The 23,677-nt window shown below is 35.4% G+C and overlaps 2 protein-coding genes across 2 annotated transcripts; both read right to left on the bottom strand.

Annotated features, from left to right (window-relative positions):
* Positions 1-6,119: 6,119 nt before the first annotated feature.
* Positions 6,120-6,729, bottom strand: LOC133816636 (uncharacterized). Its single transcript, XM_062249016.1, has 3 exons — positions 6,625-6,729; positions 6,373-6,538; positions 6,120-6,283 (listed from the first exon to the last, which is right to left on the bottom strand). The coding sequence occupies exons 1-3, from the start codon at positions 6,717-6,719 to the stop codon at positions 6,188-6,190; spliced, it is 357 nt and encodes a 118-aa protein (XP_062105000.1). The 5' UTR covers positions 6,720-6,729; the 3' UTR covers positions 6,120-6,187.
* A 1,177-nt stretch (positions 6,730-7,906) lies between these two features.
* Positions 7,907-8,463, bottom strand: LOC133815352 (uncharacterized). Its single transcript, XM_062248204.1, has 3 exons — positions 8,403-8,463; positions 7,970-8,320; positions 7,907-7,934 (listed from the first exon to the last, which is right to left on the bottom strand). Exons 2-3 carry the CDS (start codon positions 8,296-8,298, stop codon positions 7,907-7,909), a joined length of 357 nt encoding a protein of 118 aa, XP_062104188.1. The 5' UTR covers positions 8,299-8,320; positions 8,403-8,463.
* Positions 8,464-23,677: the final 15,214 nt, after the last annotated feature.

The raw sequence follows: 23,677 nt of genomic DNA, 5'->3' as shown, positions 1-23,677 counted from the left end.
GCAGCGGTGATCGGCACCTTCTTCCATAAAGCAACTCATAAGGTGCCATCCCGATCGTTGACTGGTAGCTGTTGTTGTATGAGAACTCGATCAGCAGCAAGTACTTGTTCCATGATCCTTCGAAATCAAGTACACACACGTGTAGCATATCCTCTAAAATCTGAATCGTACGCTCGGACTGCCCATCTGTTTGAGGATGAAAAGCTGTACTAAGGCTTAACTTAGTACCCATAGCTTGCTGTAAACTTCTCCAAAATCTTGACGTAAACACCGATCCTCTATCTGACACTATCGTCTTGGGGATTCCATGCAATCGTACAATCTCTTGGATGTAGATGTCTGCATATTGTTCTGTCGTGTATGAAGTGTTAACAGGTAGGAAATGAGCCGACTTGGTTAGTCTATCTATTACTATCCAAGCGGAGTCATGCTGCTTATTCGTCTTTGGCAGACCCATCACAAAATCCATGGCTATATCATCCCACTTCCATTCTTGCACGCTAAGTGGTTGTAATAAGCCTGCAGGGCGCTGATGCTCCGCTTTCACTTGTTGGCATACCAGACACTTAGATACATACTCTGCTATCTCCTTCTTCATCCCTGGCCACCAATAGATTGCCTTGATGTCATGAGTCATCTTGGTAGACCATGGATGAACTGAGTACGGGGTACTGTGTGCTTCTTCTAAAATCATCTTCTTAATACTTTGATCATTTGGCACACATACCCGATCCTTATATCTCAATAAGCCTTGGCTAGATATTGAGAAATCGGTATTCTTGCCTTCTCTGACTGCATCCATGTGTGCTGCTAGTGTGTCGTCATGTCCCTGACCAATTCGTATACCCTCTAACAAATTTGATTGGATAGACAAGTTAGCCAGCTTGCCTACAACCACTTCTATTCCGGCACTGATAAGCTCCTGCTGTAGCGGCTTTTCTATCCCTGATAAGGCTGCTAAATTCCCATAGCTTTTCCTACTAAGCGCATCGGCAACTACGTTCGCCTTTCCTGGGTGGTATAGGATTTCGCAGTCGTAATCCTTTACTAACTCTAACCACCTGCGCTGCCTCATGTTGAGCTCTTTCTGCGTAAAGAAGTATTTTAAACTCTTGTGGTTCGTATAAATCTTGCACCGTTCTCCGTAAAGATAATGGCGCCAGATTTTTAACGCAAAGACCACCGCTGCCAACTCCATATCGTGAGTTGGATAGTGTTGCTCATACTCCTTCAACTGTCGTGAGGCGTAGGCTATCACCTTGTCATTTTGCATCAGCATGCATCCCAATCCTAGCTTTGATGCATCGCAGTAGACTACAAATTTATCATTGGGTGTTGGTACACTGAGTACTGGTGTTGAGCAAAGCTTATCCTTAAGCAACTGGAAGCTTTCTTCACACTTATCATTCCAGTTAAACTTTTGTTGCTTCCGGGTCAGGTTGGTGAGTGGAGTGGCTATCTTTTAAAAGCCCTCTACAAACTTCCTATAATAACTTGCTAACCCTAGAAAGCTTCTCACTTCAGATGCGTTTTTTGGTCTGGGCCAATCCTTCACGGCCTCGACCTTTGATGGGTCTACTGCAACTCCATCTTTCGATATGATGTGCCCGAGGAACGCCACTTGCGAAAGCCAAAATTCGCACTTCTTGAGCTTGGCGTAGAGTTGATGCTCCTTCAATCGCGTCAAAATCAACCTCAAGTGTTCCTCGTGCTCTACTTCATCTTTGGAGTAAATTAAAATGTTGTCGATGAACACAATGACGAATTTATCCAAGTAGTCTGTGAAGACCCTATTCATTAAGTCCATAAACGCGGCTGGCGTGTTAGTAAGACCAAAAGACATAACCAAGAACTCGTAATGTCCACAACGAGTCCTAAAGGCTGTCTTAGGAATATCTTCTCCCTTTACCTTGAGCTGATGATACCCGAACCGTAGATCGATCTTTGAGAATACCGTCGCACCTCGGAGTTGATCAAACAAATCGTCGATCCGAGGTAGCGGGTACTTGTTCTTAATCGTTACTTTGTTCAGCTCATGATAGTCTATGCACATCCGCATACTTCCGTCCTTCTTCTTAACAAATAGTACCGGAGCTCCCCATGGTGAATGGCTTGGCCTAATAAAACCCAAGTCTAGGAGTTCTTGTAGCTGCATCTTTAACTCCTTGAGTGCCGTAGGTGCCATCCGATATGGTGCCTTAGAGATAGGCTCGGTGCCCGGTACTAATTCTATCATGAAGTCTATTTCTCGAGTTGGCGGCAATCCTGGCAAGTCATCGGGAAATACCTCTGGAAATTCTTGTATAATACGGACGTCTCCAACCTTAAGTGGTGTCTCCCTCTCCACATTGGTGATGCTGGCTAAGAATGCTTGGCATCCTTTCTCCATCATTCTCTGAGCTTTGAGAGATGACACTAACGGGGTGCGCAATCCTGAAGCTTGTCCCATGAAGCATCGTCTCTGGCCGTCAGGAGTCTCGAACATTACCTTCTTGCGTTTGCAGTCGATCGTTGCGCCATGCCGTGCTAGCCAATCCATGCCTAGTATTACATCGAAGTCCTTGATCAATAGCTCTATCAGGTCTCCTTCTAGTTCTATATCCTCAATCTTGATCGGTATGCCTCGTACTATTCGTGATGATAGAACTACTTTGCCCGAAGGCAACTCGGTTACAAACCTAGTTCTAAATCTTTCACTAGGTTTGTCTAGTTTTTCTATCATTCCTAACGAGATATACGAGTGAGTGGCTCCCGAATCAAATAATACATGACATAAGTTATTGAGGATAGAAACCTGACCTGTGACCACCTTGTTGCTAGCACAAGCCTCTCCTTGGGTTAAAGCAAAAACCCTAGCAGGAACCATCTTTTCATCCTTCTTCCCTTCTGGCTTTTGCTGAGGACAGTCTCTTTTACGATGCCCTTCTTGACCACAGTTGAAACACTCCTTGGTGTTGGCGCGGCATTCTTCAGGATGCTTCTTCTGACACTTAGAACATGGCGGGTATTCCACGTAGCCGGCCTATTTCCCCCATTATTCGTACGTGCCTTTTTATCGCTGTCGAACTTCTTGTTATTAGGATGCCGTCTTTTCTGATCGTTACCATTTTTCCTGGACTAATTACTGCCATTATGGTTGTTGTTGTTCCGACTGGCCTGAGGTTGGCTCTGCTGTCTAGGTTCCGGCTTGCTGGCTTCTTCTTTGCTTACATTGGCCTGCAACCTTTCTACTTCGATTGCCGTCTCAAGAACGTCGGCATATGTAGTGTTTCCCGGGTTTGCTAGCTTAACCCCCATCTCAATCTTCGGGTGAAGTCCTTTAACGAACTTGTTCACCCTCAGAAAATCTGTTGGGACCATCTCTGAGGTGAACTTTGCTAACCGGTCGAACTGACGAGCATATTCCGCCACTGATAAATTTCCTTGCTTCAGGTTGGAAAACTCCTCAACTCTCGAAGCGAGTACAGCCGAATTGTAGTACTTCTTGTGGAAGAGCTCCACAAATCGAGTCCATGTCATGGTGGCCGTATCATGAGATTGCTGGACCAAGTCCCACCATATCCTAGCATCCTTCTTGAGTAAAGACAAGACGCAGGATATGCGGTCCGCATTGCTGAGATTCATATGCGTCAGAATCGGCTCCACATTCCTTAGCCACTCTTCTGCCTCAAAGGGGTCTGTAGTCCCTTCGAAGTTTGGAGCGTGCTGCTTGTAGAACCTCTCGTACACCGGCTCCATGTTCGGTACTGGATACGACGCGTAATTCGTCATTGGCCATCCCCCAAATGGACCAACTTGTTGGGGTGCTGGGGCCATTTGCTGTGGCTGCGGTTGTGGCTGTGGCAGAGGCTGAGATTGAGCCTATTGGCGTTGTTGCTGCAGAAGTTCCTCGACTTGCTGTCGCAGTCTGGCAATCTCCGCAGTGTTGTCAGCTGGCGGTGCCGGCGCGTTGCGGCGAGCAGTAGCACGCACTCCCCTTCGGTGAACTGGAGGGACTTCATTGGTCGCTGGAACATCGTTGGAGGCGTTTCCGTTGGTGCGTGCAGATCTTCGGAGCGACATCGTAGCAGAGTTCTAACAGTTGAAAGAAACATGTTAGAACTTTACCTAATAGGCTCTAAGGCAAAAACTTATTCTAAAACAAACACATCTCGGACCTATTTATTATGACTTCTTATGAAAAAATTAAAAATTATAAGTCTTCTTTATTATTTAGAGTGGGTTCCTATACTTAGAAAAACAGGTCACCTTTATTTTCTAAGTGTGTTTCTAATCATCCTATATGACTTAATTCTCAGGCTCGAAACTTATCTTTGTTCCAAAGTTAACCATATTGAGGGAGGGCTGGGATCAGTAAAATCGTTCCCACTACTAAGGCCCCCTAACTCTCAATAAGGAAACTTGGTTCATTGATCTGTATCCACCCTCACCGAACTTAGTCATTATTCATTTTATTTATTACTTATTATGATTGCGGAAAAAAAAAATCAAACTCATACATGAAAATAAAATACCATGTTATTCATTTGGAAAAACAATTTTCACTTATTACAATCGTAAAATAAAAAGTAAATAAAACAAACAATAAAAACTATTAATCTAAAAATCGGGATCTTCTACATTCGATCCCTCATCTAGCATATCGTCATCTATCTCCTCATAATCATCATTGTTATGAGCATCAAAATGTCCTCTAGGAAGGTTTGTGAGAATCCTATGTTTTTGCTCATTTGTGAACTGAAACTCGAATTTTGCAGTGAACCTAACTAAGAGGAAATAGTAACGCATTGCTAATGGCAGTTCATCCTCATCATTCATGTTTTCCCATATTTCTTCTAAGGCTGCTATTACAGGATGGAAATCTTTAAATAGCCTAATTATTAGTACATATTGTTCCGTTGATCTTAACATTATTTGCTTAGCCTCTTGAAGGCCACCTATCTCTTGGTGGAACAAGAGCAATCTTCGAGTGATCCTTTCTAGTGCTCCTACGGTATTTCTTGGCTCCCTTATTCTTTTTAAAGCCTTAATGACTCGGATATCTTGGTAGGTTCAAGCTCCGTTCATACTTAACTGAAAACATAAACACTAAAGTTGTTAGCTATACACATAAGCAACATAACTAGTAACTTACATACTTACTTGGCGGTCAGATTCGGAGCTCTGAGCGTGTGTATCGAGGAGAACTTCATGCGAAGGAACCGTTGCTCTGATACCAACTATAATGACCCAACTATTCTAGACTCTTGGACCATTAACGAAACTATACATACAAATTCTTACTAAAACTTACATTTGCGAAAATACCATAAATTTATTAGAAAACTTATAGAAATAAGAGTTACTTGCATAAATACCAAGAAGGATATGGGATCCCATTGTTTGAAAAACAAAACATAACATGATTTATAAAATAAAAGGATTACATAGTAAGTGCGGAAAATACATATAAAGACCATAAACAAATGACTACATCCTCGAAATCGAACTCTCGACTCCTTGACTCCATTCATCATCGATACACAATCTCCAAGCATCCACGAACCTTACCACCACTAATAGCTATTTTCCTGCACATTTAAACAAAAAGGAATGAGCTTAATGCCCAGCAAGGAAAAATCTAACACATACATAAATTTCATAATAAACATAAAGCACTACTACAAAAAAGGCCTTTCTCTGCGGTTTTTTTACTCAATACACTGCGGTTTTCGAGAGTATTGAAAAGCGCAGTGTATTCGACCGCAGAGAAAAGTGATACGTAAACCGCGGAGAAAAGCTACACTTTTCTCTGCGGTTGTAGTAAGCCAACCGCGGAGAAAAGAGAGCTTTCTCTGCGGTTCTAGTAAGCAAACCGCGGAGAAAAGAGAGCTTTCTCTGCGGTTTTCTTACTAGAACCGCAGAGAAAGCTCTCTTTTCTCCGCGGTTGGCTTACTACAACCGCAGAGAAAAGGGCTTTCTCAATAAAAAAAAAAATTAATTTCGGTTGATAACCGAGCATTTTTAATAAAAAAAAATTAATTTTCAATTTTAATAAATAATTATTTTCAATAGTATAACTAATTTGTTAAATTATTATATATACATTTCATATCTAATACAAAATAAATGGCTAGTAATGAATTAAAGACTTTAATCATTCTAACCAATATAAGTTAGCACTTTAATCTTACATACATACAAAAATTTAGTTTTCATAAACAAATGGCATTAATCTAGCTAACCAATCACTTTGTAGTGGTAGTAGATCCTCTTTGACATTGAATTGCTTTTTGTCAAACCACTGCAAAATTGAAAAGTTAATATAGATTAGATAATTAAATACAATATCTAGTTTTTCTTAAGCAAAAAAGAGTTTAAAATATAACATACTTTCTTCTTGATAACTTCTGCTGGATTCGGTGCATTTACAAGATCATAAATGTATCTTAGTACATAATAACCACATTCATGACTTTCAGGTTGTTTTGGACAAGAACCTCTCACCAATTTTGTAAATGTGCCGATGTATTCATTTTCCAAACATTGTGCGTATGCTCTACAAAAATTAAAATTAATTAAATACATATTATGCTCTCAACTTTTAAAAATTAATAATGCATACATTACAAATGAAGAACTTACTTTTCCATAACCTCCGTAATTATTGGTGGAGATTTATGATTTTTTAAAGGGTCCAAAATTATGGTCATCCCCCGCATCATCACGAGCACCAACATCCAATGTCGACTAAAATAATAATAAAATATGATTATTATAAAATTAAAATTCAACCATAGTAGTGATAATGTTTAAGTAGTTCGTTCTTACTCAACAATCCAGGGAATGAAATATATTTGGCCTCGTCTATCCATAGTCATCATCCATTTGGCTATAAGATCCACCGTATAGTTTTTACTTTCATCATTGCCAATAGAAAGATGTTCGGTGTCAAAAAATTTATATAATTGTCGTGAATTTGGGTGCATGCTTTCCCAAATGCATCTGTAGAGAATCAATCATTCATATTACATTTTCAATTAATAAATTAATATCTTCAAAAAAAAATTGGGCAGAGTTTCCTCTGTTTCTATAGCATATCCAAAATTATTAGAACCTATAAATTCAATTCAGACAAAGCATACAACAAACAACATGCATGTTCTCAACCATAAGCCACCGCAGCACACAAAATTCGCAGAACCTACTTCACTAAGACACACATGTTCTCAACCTTCTGTTATCTCCGCAGCACACAATTTCATCTCAGAACTTACTTCACTACGGATGAATATCTAATATATTCAAACTCCTCTAATAGTTTGTAATGACATAACGGATTGATACATACCTCATACCAAACAACATAGCTGAGGATCCAATATTATCCATGGAGGCCGCTTGATAAACGTCTTCCGAAGTGATGAAGATAGCCTCGCGTTCTCCTATAAACTCCGGGTCAACGGGAAATTGTACAACCCCATCTATTCCTTTATTGGAATAATACTCCTTCACTATGAATTTTAGACTCATATCAATTTTGTCCCATTGGTTATATGTTAACCAATTTGAAGGTTCTGGTTGAGTTATTTCAGCGGGGATGACTACGTGAGATCCAACTGATGATAAATGTGGGCTTCGAGATAGGGATTTGTGATTAGATGAAGATGGACCCTACATAATAGCATTAAACATATCAGTATAGTGTACCCATTTAAAAATAAAATTTAAATATCTAAGCAAATAATTTTATACCTGACAAGCCACAATTAAATTTTTAGGCCAAGGCAAGAATGTGTCTCGTGCGTCCCCAACATATCGTACGTTACCAAAGGGAATAGGGATCTCAGCTTCTTCTTGTAAGACATCTATAAGCCAAACCCTCGCAACTGAATCATCAAGTACATTTCCATGGACAGTAATTTGGCTACCCATGTTTGGTACAATGAGTACACCTTTAGCCACCACATTGTCAATATTATCAGAACGCAAATAAACTTCATAGGTCGGTGGTGGCGGAGACTCATAAATTGATGATCCATCATCTTCATCAAAAGGATAGTCTTCGGTTTGATGAAAATGATCATCTGCGTTGGGGGCAGGTCGATAGACTTCATCACTTGTATTCTCATAATATTGTCCCTCATCAAATTGCCCTTCATCGTTGTATCCACACTCATCGTTTTCCTCATTATATTCTTCATTTTGAGCTAATTCCTCTTCTGTGCTAAATTTATGTCTTTTTAGCTCTTCAATCTCAGCTTTTAGTCGAGCAATCTCCTCTCTTGCAGTCATTGTTTTATGTTTTTTTCCAAACATTTTGGAAACGGTCGCAGTGAACCTACAAAAAAAATCAATAAAGTCCATCAATAAACCAATCTAAATAATTCTTAAAAGAAAACAACTATTATAAATTATCATACCCGCCAGCTCGAACACGACCTGGGTGTTCTGGTGTCCCTAATGCTTGAGTCAAGATGTCATCTCGACCTTGAGCTGTAATTTCGCCACGAATCACTTTTTCTTTGACGTCCTCCTACTCAAGATATTATTTGGTTAAATTAGTTTATATAAATAAAAACAATATATTGATTCTGAAACCTTAGAAAACTTACTATCTTTTCAGCAATTTGTCGGTCTAGCTCTGTCACAAGAACTTTATTTTTTTCACGCGATCTAAGCCAAACTTGATACCTCTCTGGATTTTGAATATTTCGTTCTTTTTTCTGCATTGTACAAGATAATTATAGTTATATGTTGCGATAATATCAACCATTATTTAAACTATAATATCAAATATACTTACCAAATCTTCTCTTATATTAGCCATTCCTCTACGAGAGGTTCGATGCCTTGACTTCATTAGTAATGCACGGTTTTTTTGTTCTTGATGCACTATTTGAAACTCTGGACTTAGACGACTAGTTACAAATTGTAACCATTCTCTCTCGTCAATTATATCGCTATACCTCTTTGGGGGAAATTTGAGTTCTTCCATCATACCCATTTCAGCCAAAGGTTTGATGTACTCGGTAGTGAGTTCACTTTTAAAATCTCTCATTATTTGACCAGCTTTTTTCAAAATCTCACGTTTGAAGGTTTGAGGAATGTTGTGACCACCCTGAGAATATAATTAAGAAAAGTAATTATTAAATTTAGATATCACACATAAATAAATATCATAATGATAATTTCTTACAATGATATCCTCCCATAGACCATCTTTCAAATCTTGTGGGACCTTCCTCCAATCACCTGAGTTGATAGAAATCGTGGCTCGTACTCTAGATCCAAGATATGATATCATGTTTGTATACACATCACCTATTGGTTGTCCCAAATCGTTCCATTGAAGATTTTTCTTGATTCCTTTGGATTTTTGTTGGGTCATGTAACTCATTCTTGTTTTACCACGACCTTGTTGTTTCTCTCTGTCATCTCTTTTATCCGCCATCTGCATCACACAAATTACAAGTGTTAATGCATTATACAAATAAATAATCACAAGTGTTAATGCATTATACAAATAAATAATCACAAGTATTAATGAATTATATAACTTACTAAACATGTTTTCTTCTTTTTCTTATTTTATTTCTGGTCGATTCACAATCGACCCATATTCCTTCTTCGATGTCGGTTCTAAGATAATCACGATCATCGCTATCACTTTCATTATCATGTTCCTGAATATTCTCAACTTGTTCATGTATCGGTTTTCCAACAATGAAACAGTCATGATATAAATCATAATTTTCATCGTACTCTTCTTTTTCTGAGAACTTCCGCTCGGGAACTGATAAAACAATGGACCATTTATCATTAACTGGATCAAGAATGTAAAACACTTGTTTCGCTTGGGAAGCCATGATAAAAGGATCGTTCTTGCTTCCCTTCTTGCTTAAATCAACCAGAGTGAATCCAAGTTCGTCAGTTTTAACTCCAGTATTGTTGTCCACCCAAGAACATTTAAGAAGAGGAATACGAAATAATGAATAATCTAGCTCCCATATTTCTTCAACAACCCCGTAGTATGTCATTGTGCCTGAAATTGGGTTTTTATCTTTTGCACTGGCAAAATGCATAGCTTCTGCGACTACACTTACTCCACTATTTTGAACCAGACGCGCATCATCTCTTGACTTAGTATGAAATCGTTTCCCTTCAACAATGTAAGCTTGATGCTTTATTACATCAATGCTTGCTCCAAGAGAAATGCGCTTCAACTCAGTCGATAGTCCATGATTTTTTTCTCCCAACTTCGTCAAAATTGTATTCTTCAGCCACTGGCAAAACGTTTTATTATGCTCATCTATAACCCATTTTTGTTTATTTTTAATCTTGTTTGGAATCATCGACCGTAATAACTCTATGTGATCACTGAAACATAAAAGAAATAACAAAAAGTTTAAACAACAAAAAGAAAAACACTACTCTAATATATATGATTGAAATATATTTTCTACTTACATTATATATGATTGAATCTCGGGATTATTTTGCAACACAACTAATTGAGCTTGATATAATTCTGCCCTAGACACGGTGGTCACTGTTCCATTCCCTCGTAGTCCTTTATCAACTCCATCTGAGTTATTTCGTGGTTTGCTGATTCCGATTGCTTCAACCCCACTCATGTATTCTGAGCAAAATTCTACTGCCTCTTCCGATATATAACATTCAACCATACTAGCTTTAGGACGATAATGATTACGCACATAACTTTTCAACACCTTCATACTTCTTTCAAATGGATACATCCATCTCGCCCAAACTGGTCCACACAACTTGGCTTCCCTTACTAGATGAACCATTAAATGAATCATAATGTCAAAGAAGGATGGCGGAAAAAACATTTCAAGGTTGCATAGAGTTTCCACTATCTTATAATGCAATTCATCTAATTTTTTCATTTCTAATTCTTTTCCGCATAAATGATTGAAGAATATGCAAACATTCGTTAAACAATCTCGAACTTTTTTCGGTAATACTGACCGAATAGCAATCGGAAGTAATTGTTGCATCAACATATGACAGTCATGTGATTTCATACCCATCAGCCTCAAATCTCCCATGGATACCAAGTTTCGAATGTTGGATGAATAGCCATCAGGCACTTTCATCTCTGCAAATGATTTACATACAACTTTTTTCTCTTCTCTGGACAACGTGAAACAAGCAGGAGGTAAATATGTGCGTTTACCTTTATGTTCAGGTGCTAAATCAGTTCGTATACCCATTTCAACAAGATCTAAACGACTAGTTAAACCATCCTTAGTTTTACCGGGAATATCAAGTAATGTACCTATAATACTTTCGCACACATTTTTTTCTATATGCATGACATCCAAACAATGTCGAACAAGTAAATCTTTCCAGTAAGGGAGACGAAAAAAAATTGATTTCCTTTGGAAACATCCACTTACTTTCTTATTTTTCTGCATTTTTCCATACTTGAAATCAATTTTCTCTACTTCTTTAAGAATTTGTTGCCCCGAAAGTGGCAAAGGAGCAACACCTTGTTCTTTATCACCATCAAATGCTTTTTTTTTGTCCCTATAATGATGATTTAGGGGCAAATATCGTCTATGACCCATATAACAAATTTTGTGCCCATTAGACAGACGAATAGCCTTTGTGTTAGTGCAACATATTGGACATCCCTGGTAACCTTTTGTGCTTAACCCTGATAGATTACCATAAGCTGGGAAATCATTAACAGTCCACAACAAAACAGCTTTTAAGTTAAAGACTTCTTTCTTAAAACCGTCATATGCCTCAACACCATTTTCATACAAATCTTTCAAATCATCAATTAATGGTGCCAAATAAACATCTATATCGTGTCCCGGTTGTTTTGGGCCTGAAATCATTAACGTGAGCATCAAAAACTTTCTTCTCATCACTAACCACGGAGGAAGATTGTACATAACAAGGAAGACAGGCCACGAACTATGCCTACTACTTAGAGATTTATGTGGATTTACACCATCGGCAGCTAGACCTAGACGAAGATGTCTTGCTTCAGTTTTAAATTCTGGATTTAAGTTATTAACTTTTTTCCAAGCCTGCGAATCTGCAGGATGTCGAAGTTTACCATCTTTCACTCGCCTAGTCTCATGCCATATTAAGTTTTCAGAGTGTTCTGCACTTCGATATAATCGCTTTAGCCGCGGAATTAAGGGCAAGTACCACATCACTTTTTGAGGAATAAGTTTCCTGATCTCCTTACTCTTGTTAGGTTTGTAGCGGGGTGAATCACATTCTGGGCAAGTGTCCATGTCTGCATACTCTTTACGATATAACACACAATCATTCGGACATGCATGGATCTTCTCATACTTCAAGCCTATGAAATTTAAAGTTTTCTTCACTTCATACGTAGACTCAGGGAAGCAATTATCTAACGGCAAAATCTCTTTAAAAGCAGCTAAAAATTGACTAAAACATTTATCACTAACTCCATTTTCTGCTTTTATGTTGTAAAATTTTACCATCGTTGGTAATCTTTGTTTCAGACAACCATTGAATAATGGTTTATCTGCATCTCTAACCAATTTATCAAATTTTTAAGGATCATCAACAAACTCTTCTTGTGCTTCATCGAGCAATTCCATAGGATGATCGTCAAAATCACTATAACCCAAATCATCAACCCCTCGCCTCCCGAATGGATATGGATTATTATTTTTCAAAGATTCCCCATGCCAATACCATGTACGATAACTTGTATCAAATCCCCGACAAAATACATGATTTTTTATCATGGTAATATTTCCTTTTGTTCCATTACCACAATCTATACATGGACAATGAATTCTTTCCGGATCACTACAATTTGTTTGGCAAAATTCTAAAAATTGGTTGAATCCGTCTTGAAATTGTTGTGTTTCTCTATTATCAAGAATCCATGACTTATCCATAATGATAATATCTACCTAATTCCTAAGTTGATAATGAAAAGAAAATTAGTATAGTAATACTCTAAAATTATGTTCAATTATTAAATTATAAAATGAAATGGACAGAGTTTCATTTATTTCTATGACATATCCAAAATTCATATGTATTTAAAATTTCAACAAAAATAAAAACATTATTATTATATATAGTAACTTATAAAACATGTTCAACTAATATCATCAAAAATAAATTGGGCAGAGTTTCCTCTGTATTTATAGCATCTCCCAAGTTATCTACCTATAAATTCACATCAAACAAAACATATAACAAACAACATGCATGTTCTCAACCATAAGTCACCGCAGCACACAGAAAATTCACAGATCCTACTTCACTAAGGCACACATGTTCTCAACCTTCTGTTATCTCCGCAGCACACAATTTTATCTCAGAACCTACTTCACTATGGATGAATATCTAATATATTCAAACTCCTCTAACAATAGTTTGTAAATATAAAAAAAAAAAAAAATTAAGTAGTAATTACTACTTACCTTAAAAATTAATATTCACCAATTTCAACCTCGAACAAATATTTCAACCTTGAGTGGGAGCTCACACTCAAACAAATATTTCCTACAATAAAAAGTTAAGCATTAGTAAATATATGGTAATTGAATTTATCCTAAAATAATATAATCAACAAAAATATACTTTAAAAAAATCATTACCTAAATAATATACAAAATTATGCAAGAGCACTAATTTTTAATATAAAAAAGTATGTAAACAACATTATTCTAATAAAATAATACAAAAATACCCTAAACCGAAATATACATTAAAGAAATCAAGTTTTAGTGATCAATACACGTTTTAAACAATAAAAATGTCCTCCAATCCTATATAAAATTTCAAAAATATCACAAAAAATAACCATATGATCATACATAGAAACCACCATTAAACCCACACAATATTTCTTCATTTTTACCCTAAAACTTCAAAATAACTCAAGATTAACTATATATACATGATTTCAAGCATTAATATGCAAAGAAATGGAAAAAAACAAATAGAAATAGCCAATGTGGGTACCGTGGTTGGGTTCGGCGTGGGGAGTGAGCTCTCGGTCGTGACCTTCAACAAAGAAGAAGATGGGAAAAATGAGTGGGAAAAATAGGTTTTTGGGCTTTAGTGGGTGGAGACCACCTTTCTCCGCGGTTTTATACCCAAAACCGCAGAGAAATGTCCACTTTTCTCTGCGGTTTTGGGTATAAAACCGCGGAGAAAGGTGGTACACTTTTCTCTGCGGTTTTATACCCAAAACCGCGGAGAAAAGTGTCCCGTTCAAACCTTTCACTGCATTTTTTTTTAAAAACCGCAATAAAACAGGGCGCGGACATTAAATATACATTTTTTGACTCTTTCAAACCTTTTCACTGCGCTTTTTATTTATTGTTTAAAAAAAACCGCAGAGAAAGGCTATATTTGTAGTAGTGAAGACATATTATAACACTTATTACATACACATACTATAATGGCCATTATTACTTGGGGTCCCATAGACTAAACAAGTCATATGCCCATGAGATTAGTGGGGTCATACTAGCTAACTAGGTCATATGCCCATAATCTATTTGGGGTCTTGTTAGTCATATGGGTCATATGCCCAAGCCTACAACATACATAGCATAACACTTATCATAACATAAGAACATAAGATAACATAAAAACATATATGCATTTCTATCCTATTTTCCTTACCAAAGTTACCGGGATATGTGGACAGTGTTGGGACTTTGGAACACTCCTAATAACCATTATGAAAAAGAGTGAGTCTAATGAAGAAAAAGAGATGAAAAGGAATGGGAAGACTAAACCATTGAGAAACATACTTACCGAAACTTATGTGCTCAAGAACTTAGATTTCCTAACCACAATAAGAATGAGGTTAGAAGACTGAGTAGAAGGCTATGAGAAAGGAAATAACATAAAACCAATGAACTAGAGTTTTGGGTTACCTTAAAGACTTGTAAGACCAATCTACACCACAAACCGAAATACTATAGAACCTTACTTCCCAAAGTGTTTGATAAGCTTATGAGGATCAAGCTTATGATTTTCCCCAAACCAGGTGTTTACACTCTCACACTCACTTAGCACTCGCATCCTCTGAAATTAGAGCAAAAGATGAATAATGGTTGGGTACTAGGTCCTATTTATAGAGTTTAGGAATGAAAGGATCTTGATTTTACTTGGATAAAAATAATAGCTTTTTAGGTGAAAATAATTTGAATAATCGTTCAGCAGAGGCTGAAGACTCGTTCAAAAAGATGCTAGACTTATCAAGAGGTTGAATGGCTGAATGGAAAAAGAATTCAAAAACTTTCAAAACATACTGAAGGAGGCGATATATCGCCCCCTGTAGGCGATATATCATCTGGGCCAGTATGCCCGAGGCAGTCGTGCATCGTCTCGTGTTTTCCGTATCTACGTGCTGCGATATATCGCCCCCTATAGCTGCGATATATCGGCACACGCTGATTAATTAAACACAAAATTACACATTTTTAGCTAGGTTTGAATGGAGTAAACAGCCTTGACTAAGCCCTCAACGTATTCAAAGCTGCTGACTGACCTTATAGCATTCAAACTTTTACCCTTATTAAATTAAATCCTCAAAATACTTAATCCTTAATTACCCATTCATAACATGTGCTTAAAATCCTATTGGTCCTTATCTAAACCTTATAGTATAATAAATATTATCCTTAATATCAGTCATATAATCAAACATTTGGTTAACATTAATATTCTTAAACTATAGGTTAAACTTAGAAAATCTATAAGTACTACTATGAGTGTCCAAATAATTCTCGGTCTGAACCAAAAATCCACAGTTACAAAGATAATACTATACATACTATAATACTACTAAATAATTAGCTAAGTAAAGTTCTTGGACTCTGCAGGTAAAGACATGAGTATCTAGAGTAATCGTCAATAAAAATGACAAAATACTCAAAACACCCCTGGCTTTCACATTCAGAGATCCACAGACATCTGAATGTATTATTCCAAGTGGTTCTTTGTCCCTATCACCCTTTGTAGAGAATGAATGTTTGGTCAGTTTTCCTTCTAGACATGATTCACAGACATGTAATTCACCTAAGGTGAGTTCCCTCAAAGGCCCATCCCTTGTAAACCTTTGAATCCTATTATAGCCAATGTGACCAGGTCTTAAATGCCATAAATACGTCATGTTATCATTATCGATCTTTTGACGTTTATTGGTCCTAGGTTTAGCTACTTTGAATAATTTAGTATTAAACACGAGGGGTTCATCCGGTCGCAAAATATAAAGCTCGTTTTCCAAACATGCAATACACAATTGTGATCTATTGAAAGAAATAGATATATTCGAACTTCTAAAAGTCATAACAAATTGTTCTGATTGCAACATGGAAACTAAAATTAAATTTCTACTAAAATCTGGAATAAAAAGTACATCATTTAAAATTTAATATTTATTTTTGAACTTCAGGAAATCTCTTCCTCTAGCTTGGACTACAACGAATGCTCAATTCCCAACTCTAAGCTTTAAGCCGCCTTCGTCCACCTCCTCCCACGATTCAAGAAGCTGTAAAGAATTACAAACATGGTTAGTAGATCTGAGATCAATAATCCAAACAGATTTATCATTATCTAAAACACATGTTTCTAAGATAAATGAACTATAATCATTACCTTTGTTTTTCCTTGCTAGAAACTTGTGGCAATCTTGTTTCCAATGCCTTTTTTCATTGCAGTGAAAGCATTCACCTTTACCTTTCTTGTTCTTCTTTTTCTTCCCCTTAGGCGTTTGTGCATCTAGTTGTGCACTCGTCTTTGCAGGCTTGGGGCTGATGTTATATCCACCCTTCTTATTGCAGGCTAGGTTAGCTTCAGCCTTAGCTGGATCAGCAGCACCACTAGTAGTCTTCTTTTCTCCTCCTTTACTCGGTCCACTCATGATAGACTTCAAATTCTGAAGCTCGTTCATGAGCTGCGTCAGACCATAATTAATTTTATTCATTAGATAGTCGGTGGTGAACAGTAGGAAAGCTGGAGAGAGACTGTTGAGGATTAAGCCGACTTGAGTATCCTCATCTATTGTAGCTCCATGCAATTCAGCTTCCTGAGAGTAGTTCATCATCTTGATCAGGTGATCACGAATGTGCTAAGATGGTGCCATCCGAGCATTGGCATATTTCTTGGTGGCCTCAAAATGAGTCTGCACAGACTTTGCCCCTAACATGTCTTGGAGCTGATCCATGATTTCATAGGCGTCTCGACATTCTCTATCTTTGTCTTGAGAGTGTCGACCATACTAGTCAACATGTAGTACCGTGCCTTGTTATTAGTCGCCTACCAACGCTCGTATTTGTCTCTTACAGACTTGGTAGCTCCTTCAGTTGGAAGTTTTAGGGATTCCTCAATCATGACAAACTTAGAGTTTTCACCAATCAACACAATGTTAATGTTCTACTTCCACTTAAGGAAGTTTTCTCAGTGAGTTTTTCCATCGAAAGTTGAGAAAGGATTGGAGTAGACACAGCCATAATTAAGACTACCAATTATCAATAAAATAGAAATCAATCACCTTTGCTCAATAAAACTTCTATTCACACAAATTTTAAGAAATAACACAACATATACATAATATATGCAAGATATGAGGAAAAATACCAAAACAATCATATCTCTATTTCTTTAGGTTTTTAACTAATCTATGATATCCTTGTCCCAGTTGGCGAGAGTAAAAAAAATATCATTAGTGAAAAGAGTTGTAAACTCATTTAATAATGGACACCATTATTAACAACCTACTATTCGATCAAAATAAGAAAATTTCTTATTTTATGAGCTAGACCCACGGTTTCGATAATCATAGATTTAGTCGTAGCAGTCACTGTTGGGGTGAGTCTATTAGAATTTGACCTATAATTATCTATATTTTGAAATCTAACCTTGTCAAAATAACTAATGAACACCTTTCGTAGGGGGACGAATCAAAACGTCTCGAGGCCCTATATAATTAACGGTGGAGATTGAATAAAAGTCTTAAAACATGCTCACTATATAATTAAGTTAAGTATTTTTATTTTCACTTTTTTTTCGAAAATTAATGACTAAGGTTCTTCAAAATATTAATTTGTAAAATAATTTTTAAAACCAAAGTCCTATAATTTTTTATTAATTCTAAAGAGTCTTATTGAAACAAATTCAGCTAAATTATAATGAATTTGTTGCTAATCAATTATTAGGTTCAACAATCTAGAAAAATAAACCTAAGACAATTAAGTCCAACTAAGATAAATGAGCCTTAACAATTGAGTTTGCATGGAGGAGCTGGGTTCAATATGTCATTGTTATCAACTGATTAAGTCCACTATAATCATACAAAGCAAATGAGCCTTCACAAGTGGAATCACCCACAAGAGAGGAATTTAAACTTTACATTTTTTAATGGGCCCAAATAAAATCTATCACATTATAAATATTTTATTTGGCAACCAAAACCACATATATATATATATATATATATCCAAACATATGGGTCACTATACGCATCTAAGCCCAATTGTAAAAATCACATATAGTTCACAGATATGTCACATAATTGAATAACCTAATCATGTTACTAAATAAGCAATATCTATGTGTTTATGCAAAAATGTCACAATTTATCACATTTGCAAAAATACCATAATTAATTAATCTAGAATTTATCTTCACAAAATTCATAATTAATTACAATTTTGCAAAAATAATTAAGTCAATTTAAATAAAATTCATCAACAATTAACTAAGTTAATTTATATTTTATTTATCAATAATTAGCTCAATTATGTTATTGTAGGAAATATATTAAATTAATAAAATTTAATTTAATATCTATGGGATATTTGATTTTATAGAATAACCGCACAAAAACCTAATAGATATTAAGATATTAATAAAAAATTTATACAAAAATAATTAATATTATTTTTATGATAACCAAAATATCTTAAAAATATCTATTTTCAAATTCAAACAAAATATCTTATTACTTTTAAAAAATATATCTATTTTCAAAATAAACCAAAATATCTTAGATATTTACCATAATTTTAAAAATCAATATCTAATTTTTGAATAAAAATAATCAATTTTATTAACGTGGTCATAAAAGAAGATATTTTGATAATTTGAATTAATTTAACAAAATAAATTACTTTAAAGATAATAATTTAAAATTAAGATATTTTTGGTAATTTTTTTGGTGAAAAAAGCACACTGCGGGCCTCACACGGGGCCGTCGTAAGGCTCCGGCATGCTCGACGACTTTTTATTGTGTGCCCAGCACACAAATTGCCCAATTAGTCCCAAAAAAAATTAATTCTCTGCAGTTTTTCAATCCCAAAATAAACAAAAATTGCAACACATACACATAAACACAATATGATTCATACTAAATCAAAATCCAATCAATTATGCTAAACATATCTCAAAATTCATTAAACATATTCATACATGAAAATATTGAATATCAAAACTCTGAGGCCAGTTGTTGGGAATACATTTTACAGGATCATAAATATTTTCATGTATGTTTCATATATTAAACAAATTAACATATAAAACAACCTAGAAACATTTTTCTAATGAATTTCATTAAGTAAATCAAATTACAGAGTTTAAGAATTTTACTTTTACGCAGTGGATATTGAGACTCATTTCTTCACTCTCTCTAACTGTTGTTCCTTTCTGTCGCAGAGTAATGGAAAGATAGTGAACTGGATCTTCAAACTACACAGTCTTCCACAATTACCTTTGATCACATAGACTAGAGTGGGCAATTCTCAACACATGAGATAGGAAAATTATAGAGAAGAAGAGAGAATACGAGCTGCTACAATAGGTCTCTTGAGTCTATGTTTTTGCTTTTTCAAAACACTATTTTTTAGATAAAAAAATCTTAGACTTAAGTACCTATTTATAGCAACACTTTAGGGTTAATTCAATTTAATTAAATAATTAAAATAATAGCTTAAAAATCCATATATGGTTGAATACTAGATATTTTGCTAAGCCTTGGAATTTTTTTCATTTTTAAATTCAAATACTATTAATTATATAATTATATAATAAACAAAACTATTATTAATTAATTAAATATAATATGTATATATATAAATTGATTTCGTTTAACGAAATCTTATAAAGTTTTTATTAAAACATTATATACATATATATAATTATAATTATATTTAAACAATAATTAATTAATTAATTAAATCATTTATTCAAATTAACTAATTATAATTTGAATCTTGATTTAATACTATTTATCAATTTGACACCAATTTTTCATAATTAATAAATTTGTCCAAATTTCTTTTTTCATCTCTAAATTCCACATCTTGGTAAAATTGTCCAAAATTAACACAAAACAATTTTGGCAATCTTAATTGATAATTAAATCAATTAATCGATACTATCTATATAATTTAATCAAAGGCATTGTGGGGACGATGGACCCATGAATTCAAGCTCCTATAAGTTTCGGTAAAATTATTATCGAATAATTTCACTACCTTATTAATTCCTCGTGACTCCACTAAAGACTCAGAATTGCACTCTTGAACTCATAGAACGCTTTACACTTCAAGTAAATACGTTATCCATTGTTACAACCATAATTTTCCATTCAATCCTCTAAAATGATCTACAACTAAGTCGGGTACAAATTACCATTTTACCCCTCATTGTATTTTATCATTAAATACCACTAAGTTCCTTGTAAATGATATGCCCCTGAATTTTATTCACAAAAATGAGTATTCAATCATTTAACTCGTTGAACCAAGCTATAAGGTGATCATCATTTCACTTCTTGCTAAAAGCTATATATGTTCATATCTATAATTAAGACTCTCACTCAATTATACTACCAAGTCCCCAAGACATAAGTATGGGCTAGTCCGTAGGGTAAGCTGGTAACGAACAAATCAAAGGACTTGAATAATACAATTAGTTAGAATAATAACCATTCAGAATTGAGATTGAATTGACCTATGGTCAACTTTATGATATGACTATATTAGATAATAACAGTGCATTTACTTATCTATCTAAAGTCAATATCGGTCCAGTCTGATGTAACAAATACATCCGATCTTATCTACTTTGCTAATGTTCTAGAAATAACATAACACTACAATGTGTAAGTAGACCATGTCGTAGATTGGCAAGTCAGTGTAAATCATGTGCACTGACTAATCTTAGGCCTAACTTATTTTTGAACATATAATCATATTTATATTCCACTGTGATTACGTCACTATAAATATGATTAGCTATATGCTCGGGATTTAATAGAAGTTTATTAAACAAATAAACATGAAAATAAAACATGTGAGCAAAGTGATTGACCAAGTCAAAAATGATTTCTATTCTTTTATTGACAATAAAATGAGATTACAAAGAAATTGGGTTTTAATTATGGCATAAAACCCCAATAGGCTTGCCCCAATGCAAAACCCCCACTATTTTTCTTCACTTTTATACCGATTATAGTATCCAACTTCTCCAAGATCTTTCATCTTGAAGGTTGATGATAGAAACCTCTTCGTTTCTACTATCCTTTTCATGTTATCACTTTAGATAAGCATGTCATCAATATATAGACAAACAATGATCACATATCCTTTACAAGTTTTGGAATACAAACACTTGTTTCCATTGTTATGTCTAAACCCATTCAACATGATGGCTTGATCGAATTTCTCATATCATTGTTTTGGAGCCTGTTTTAATCCATATAAGGACTTCACAAGTCTACACACTTTATGTTCATACTTTGGTAGGACAAACCCTTTGGGTTGTTCCATATAGACCTTCTCATTGAGGTCACCATTAAGGAATGTCGTCTTAACATAAATTTGATGAACATACAAGTTGTGTATAGAAGCGAAAGCGAACAAAATTCTTATAGAAGTTGTTCTTGCAACAGGCGCATAGGTATCGAAATCGATACCCTCCTTTTGCCTACACCATTTAGCTACTAATCTAGCTTTAAAGGTTGGGTAGTGTCGTCTGTTGGGGGAGAGTGAGATATAGCACCACCTCCAAAAATAGAATCTACACAAAATTTGCATTGGCGGAGACTTAAAAATGATTGAGAAAGAACATGCAAACCCATGTAGAACAATGGTGTTCTTCAACTTTGATGAAGCTTCAAAACCCTAAGCAAGACCACCACTTTGAGAAAACCAAACAAAAACCAAGGCTTATACATGTTGCAAAACGCTGTCCTAATACTCTATTTCCCAGCCACCATGGATGCTTGAGGCCTTCTCTTTAGGAAATGATGATTAAGATTGAACAAGCCTTCAACTCTCAAAGTCAAGCACTTTCTTGGAGAGTTCTTGGAGAAAAACTATTTTGGAGCTAGAGAGAGAGAGGAGAGGGTAGAGAGAGATTGGAGAGAGTGATCAAGTCTTCCAAAACACTATTTTGACCCTTATATAGAGTAAGCACTGTCATTAGGTCCAACCAATAGGATTAGACTTGAAAAACACATCATTGTGAACATTTTATGCAATTCACGTATTACAATAGGTGACGCATCGCCTGCTTAGGGTTTCTTGAAACCCTAGGCTTCAGGCGATGTCTCGCCACTTGGGTGGCGACATATTGCCACCCTCTCTGACTTTGGATACTTCCAAAGATCCTAAAAAAGCTTTAAATGCTACCAAACGTTTTGGGAACCCTTAGATACTCTCATGTATCACTTTGGACCCAAATTTGCCTTTTATAAGTTCCTACAATTGAAGCTCAAATTTCACATTTTCATTATGTGAATTTTACTAAGTGTTTATACATTGCTTGTATTTTAACACTTATCATTTGTATTTAACCAATCATAACAATCCTCTACTTGGTTAAATACAAGTCTCATTATCTAGCTTAAACAGTTTTGGTGCATAAAATAAAGTGTCTTTTAGTTTGAACTTTATCTTAGTGAGAATACCACAAGGTCTTATCGAAATCATTAGTTGCTTAAAGAAAATATTCCATATGATAAAACCCAGCGATACCTCACACACCTCCACCACATCTTTTTTTTTTCCCACTTTCTCACTTAACACTATAATGGCCATGTGCTCATCTCTTCATGATCTTTCCGTGGAGAAACTACAACTTCCATGAGAGGCGACACCACCTCTAATTCCACATAGGTGAAGTTCTTATAGCATCTTTGCTACCTTTATAGATGCTTGTTACACTCAGCCGAACTTCATTAAACGTCTTAGGCTTAACCCTAACTCGGTAGCAACCAAAATTAACCATCTCAAATGGAACTCATCATAAATTTTAGTGTTGAAACTATTTACTTATAAATGACTTGTTCTTACCCATTGAGCTCTTTCCCTTGATTTGTACAAGTTGAGAGTTGGGTTTCCATCATCAGTGAATCTATTGTTCTAGGAGTTTCAATCCCATCCCTTTTGAAGTAGAACTTACTAACCTTCTCACAAGAGGTTTTGTAAATAGATCCGCTAAGTTCTCACTTGTCTTAACATATGATTCCACCTTGAATCAATTGTCTCCCATATTCATGTCTTAGACTAATGTGTCTAGACTTTCCATTATACACTCTATTATATACTTTAGCAAGTGAGGATTGGCTATCACAATGTATTGAAATTGTTGATACCATACCTGTGGTTAAAGGAATACCCATCATGAGACTCCTAAGTCA

Source organism: Humulus lupulus, chromosome 2, assembly GCF_963169125.1.
Source record: "Humulus lupulus chromosome 2, drHumLupu1.1, whole genome shotgun sequence".
NCBI lineage: Eukaryota > Viridiplantae > Streptophyta > Magnoliopsida > Rosales > Cannabaceae > Humulus > Humulus lupulus.
This window is presented reverse-complemented; position numbering and strand designations above follow the sequence as displayed.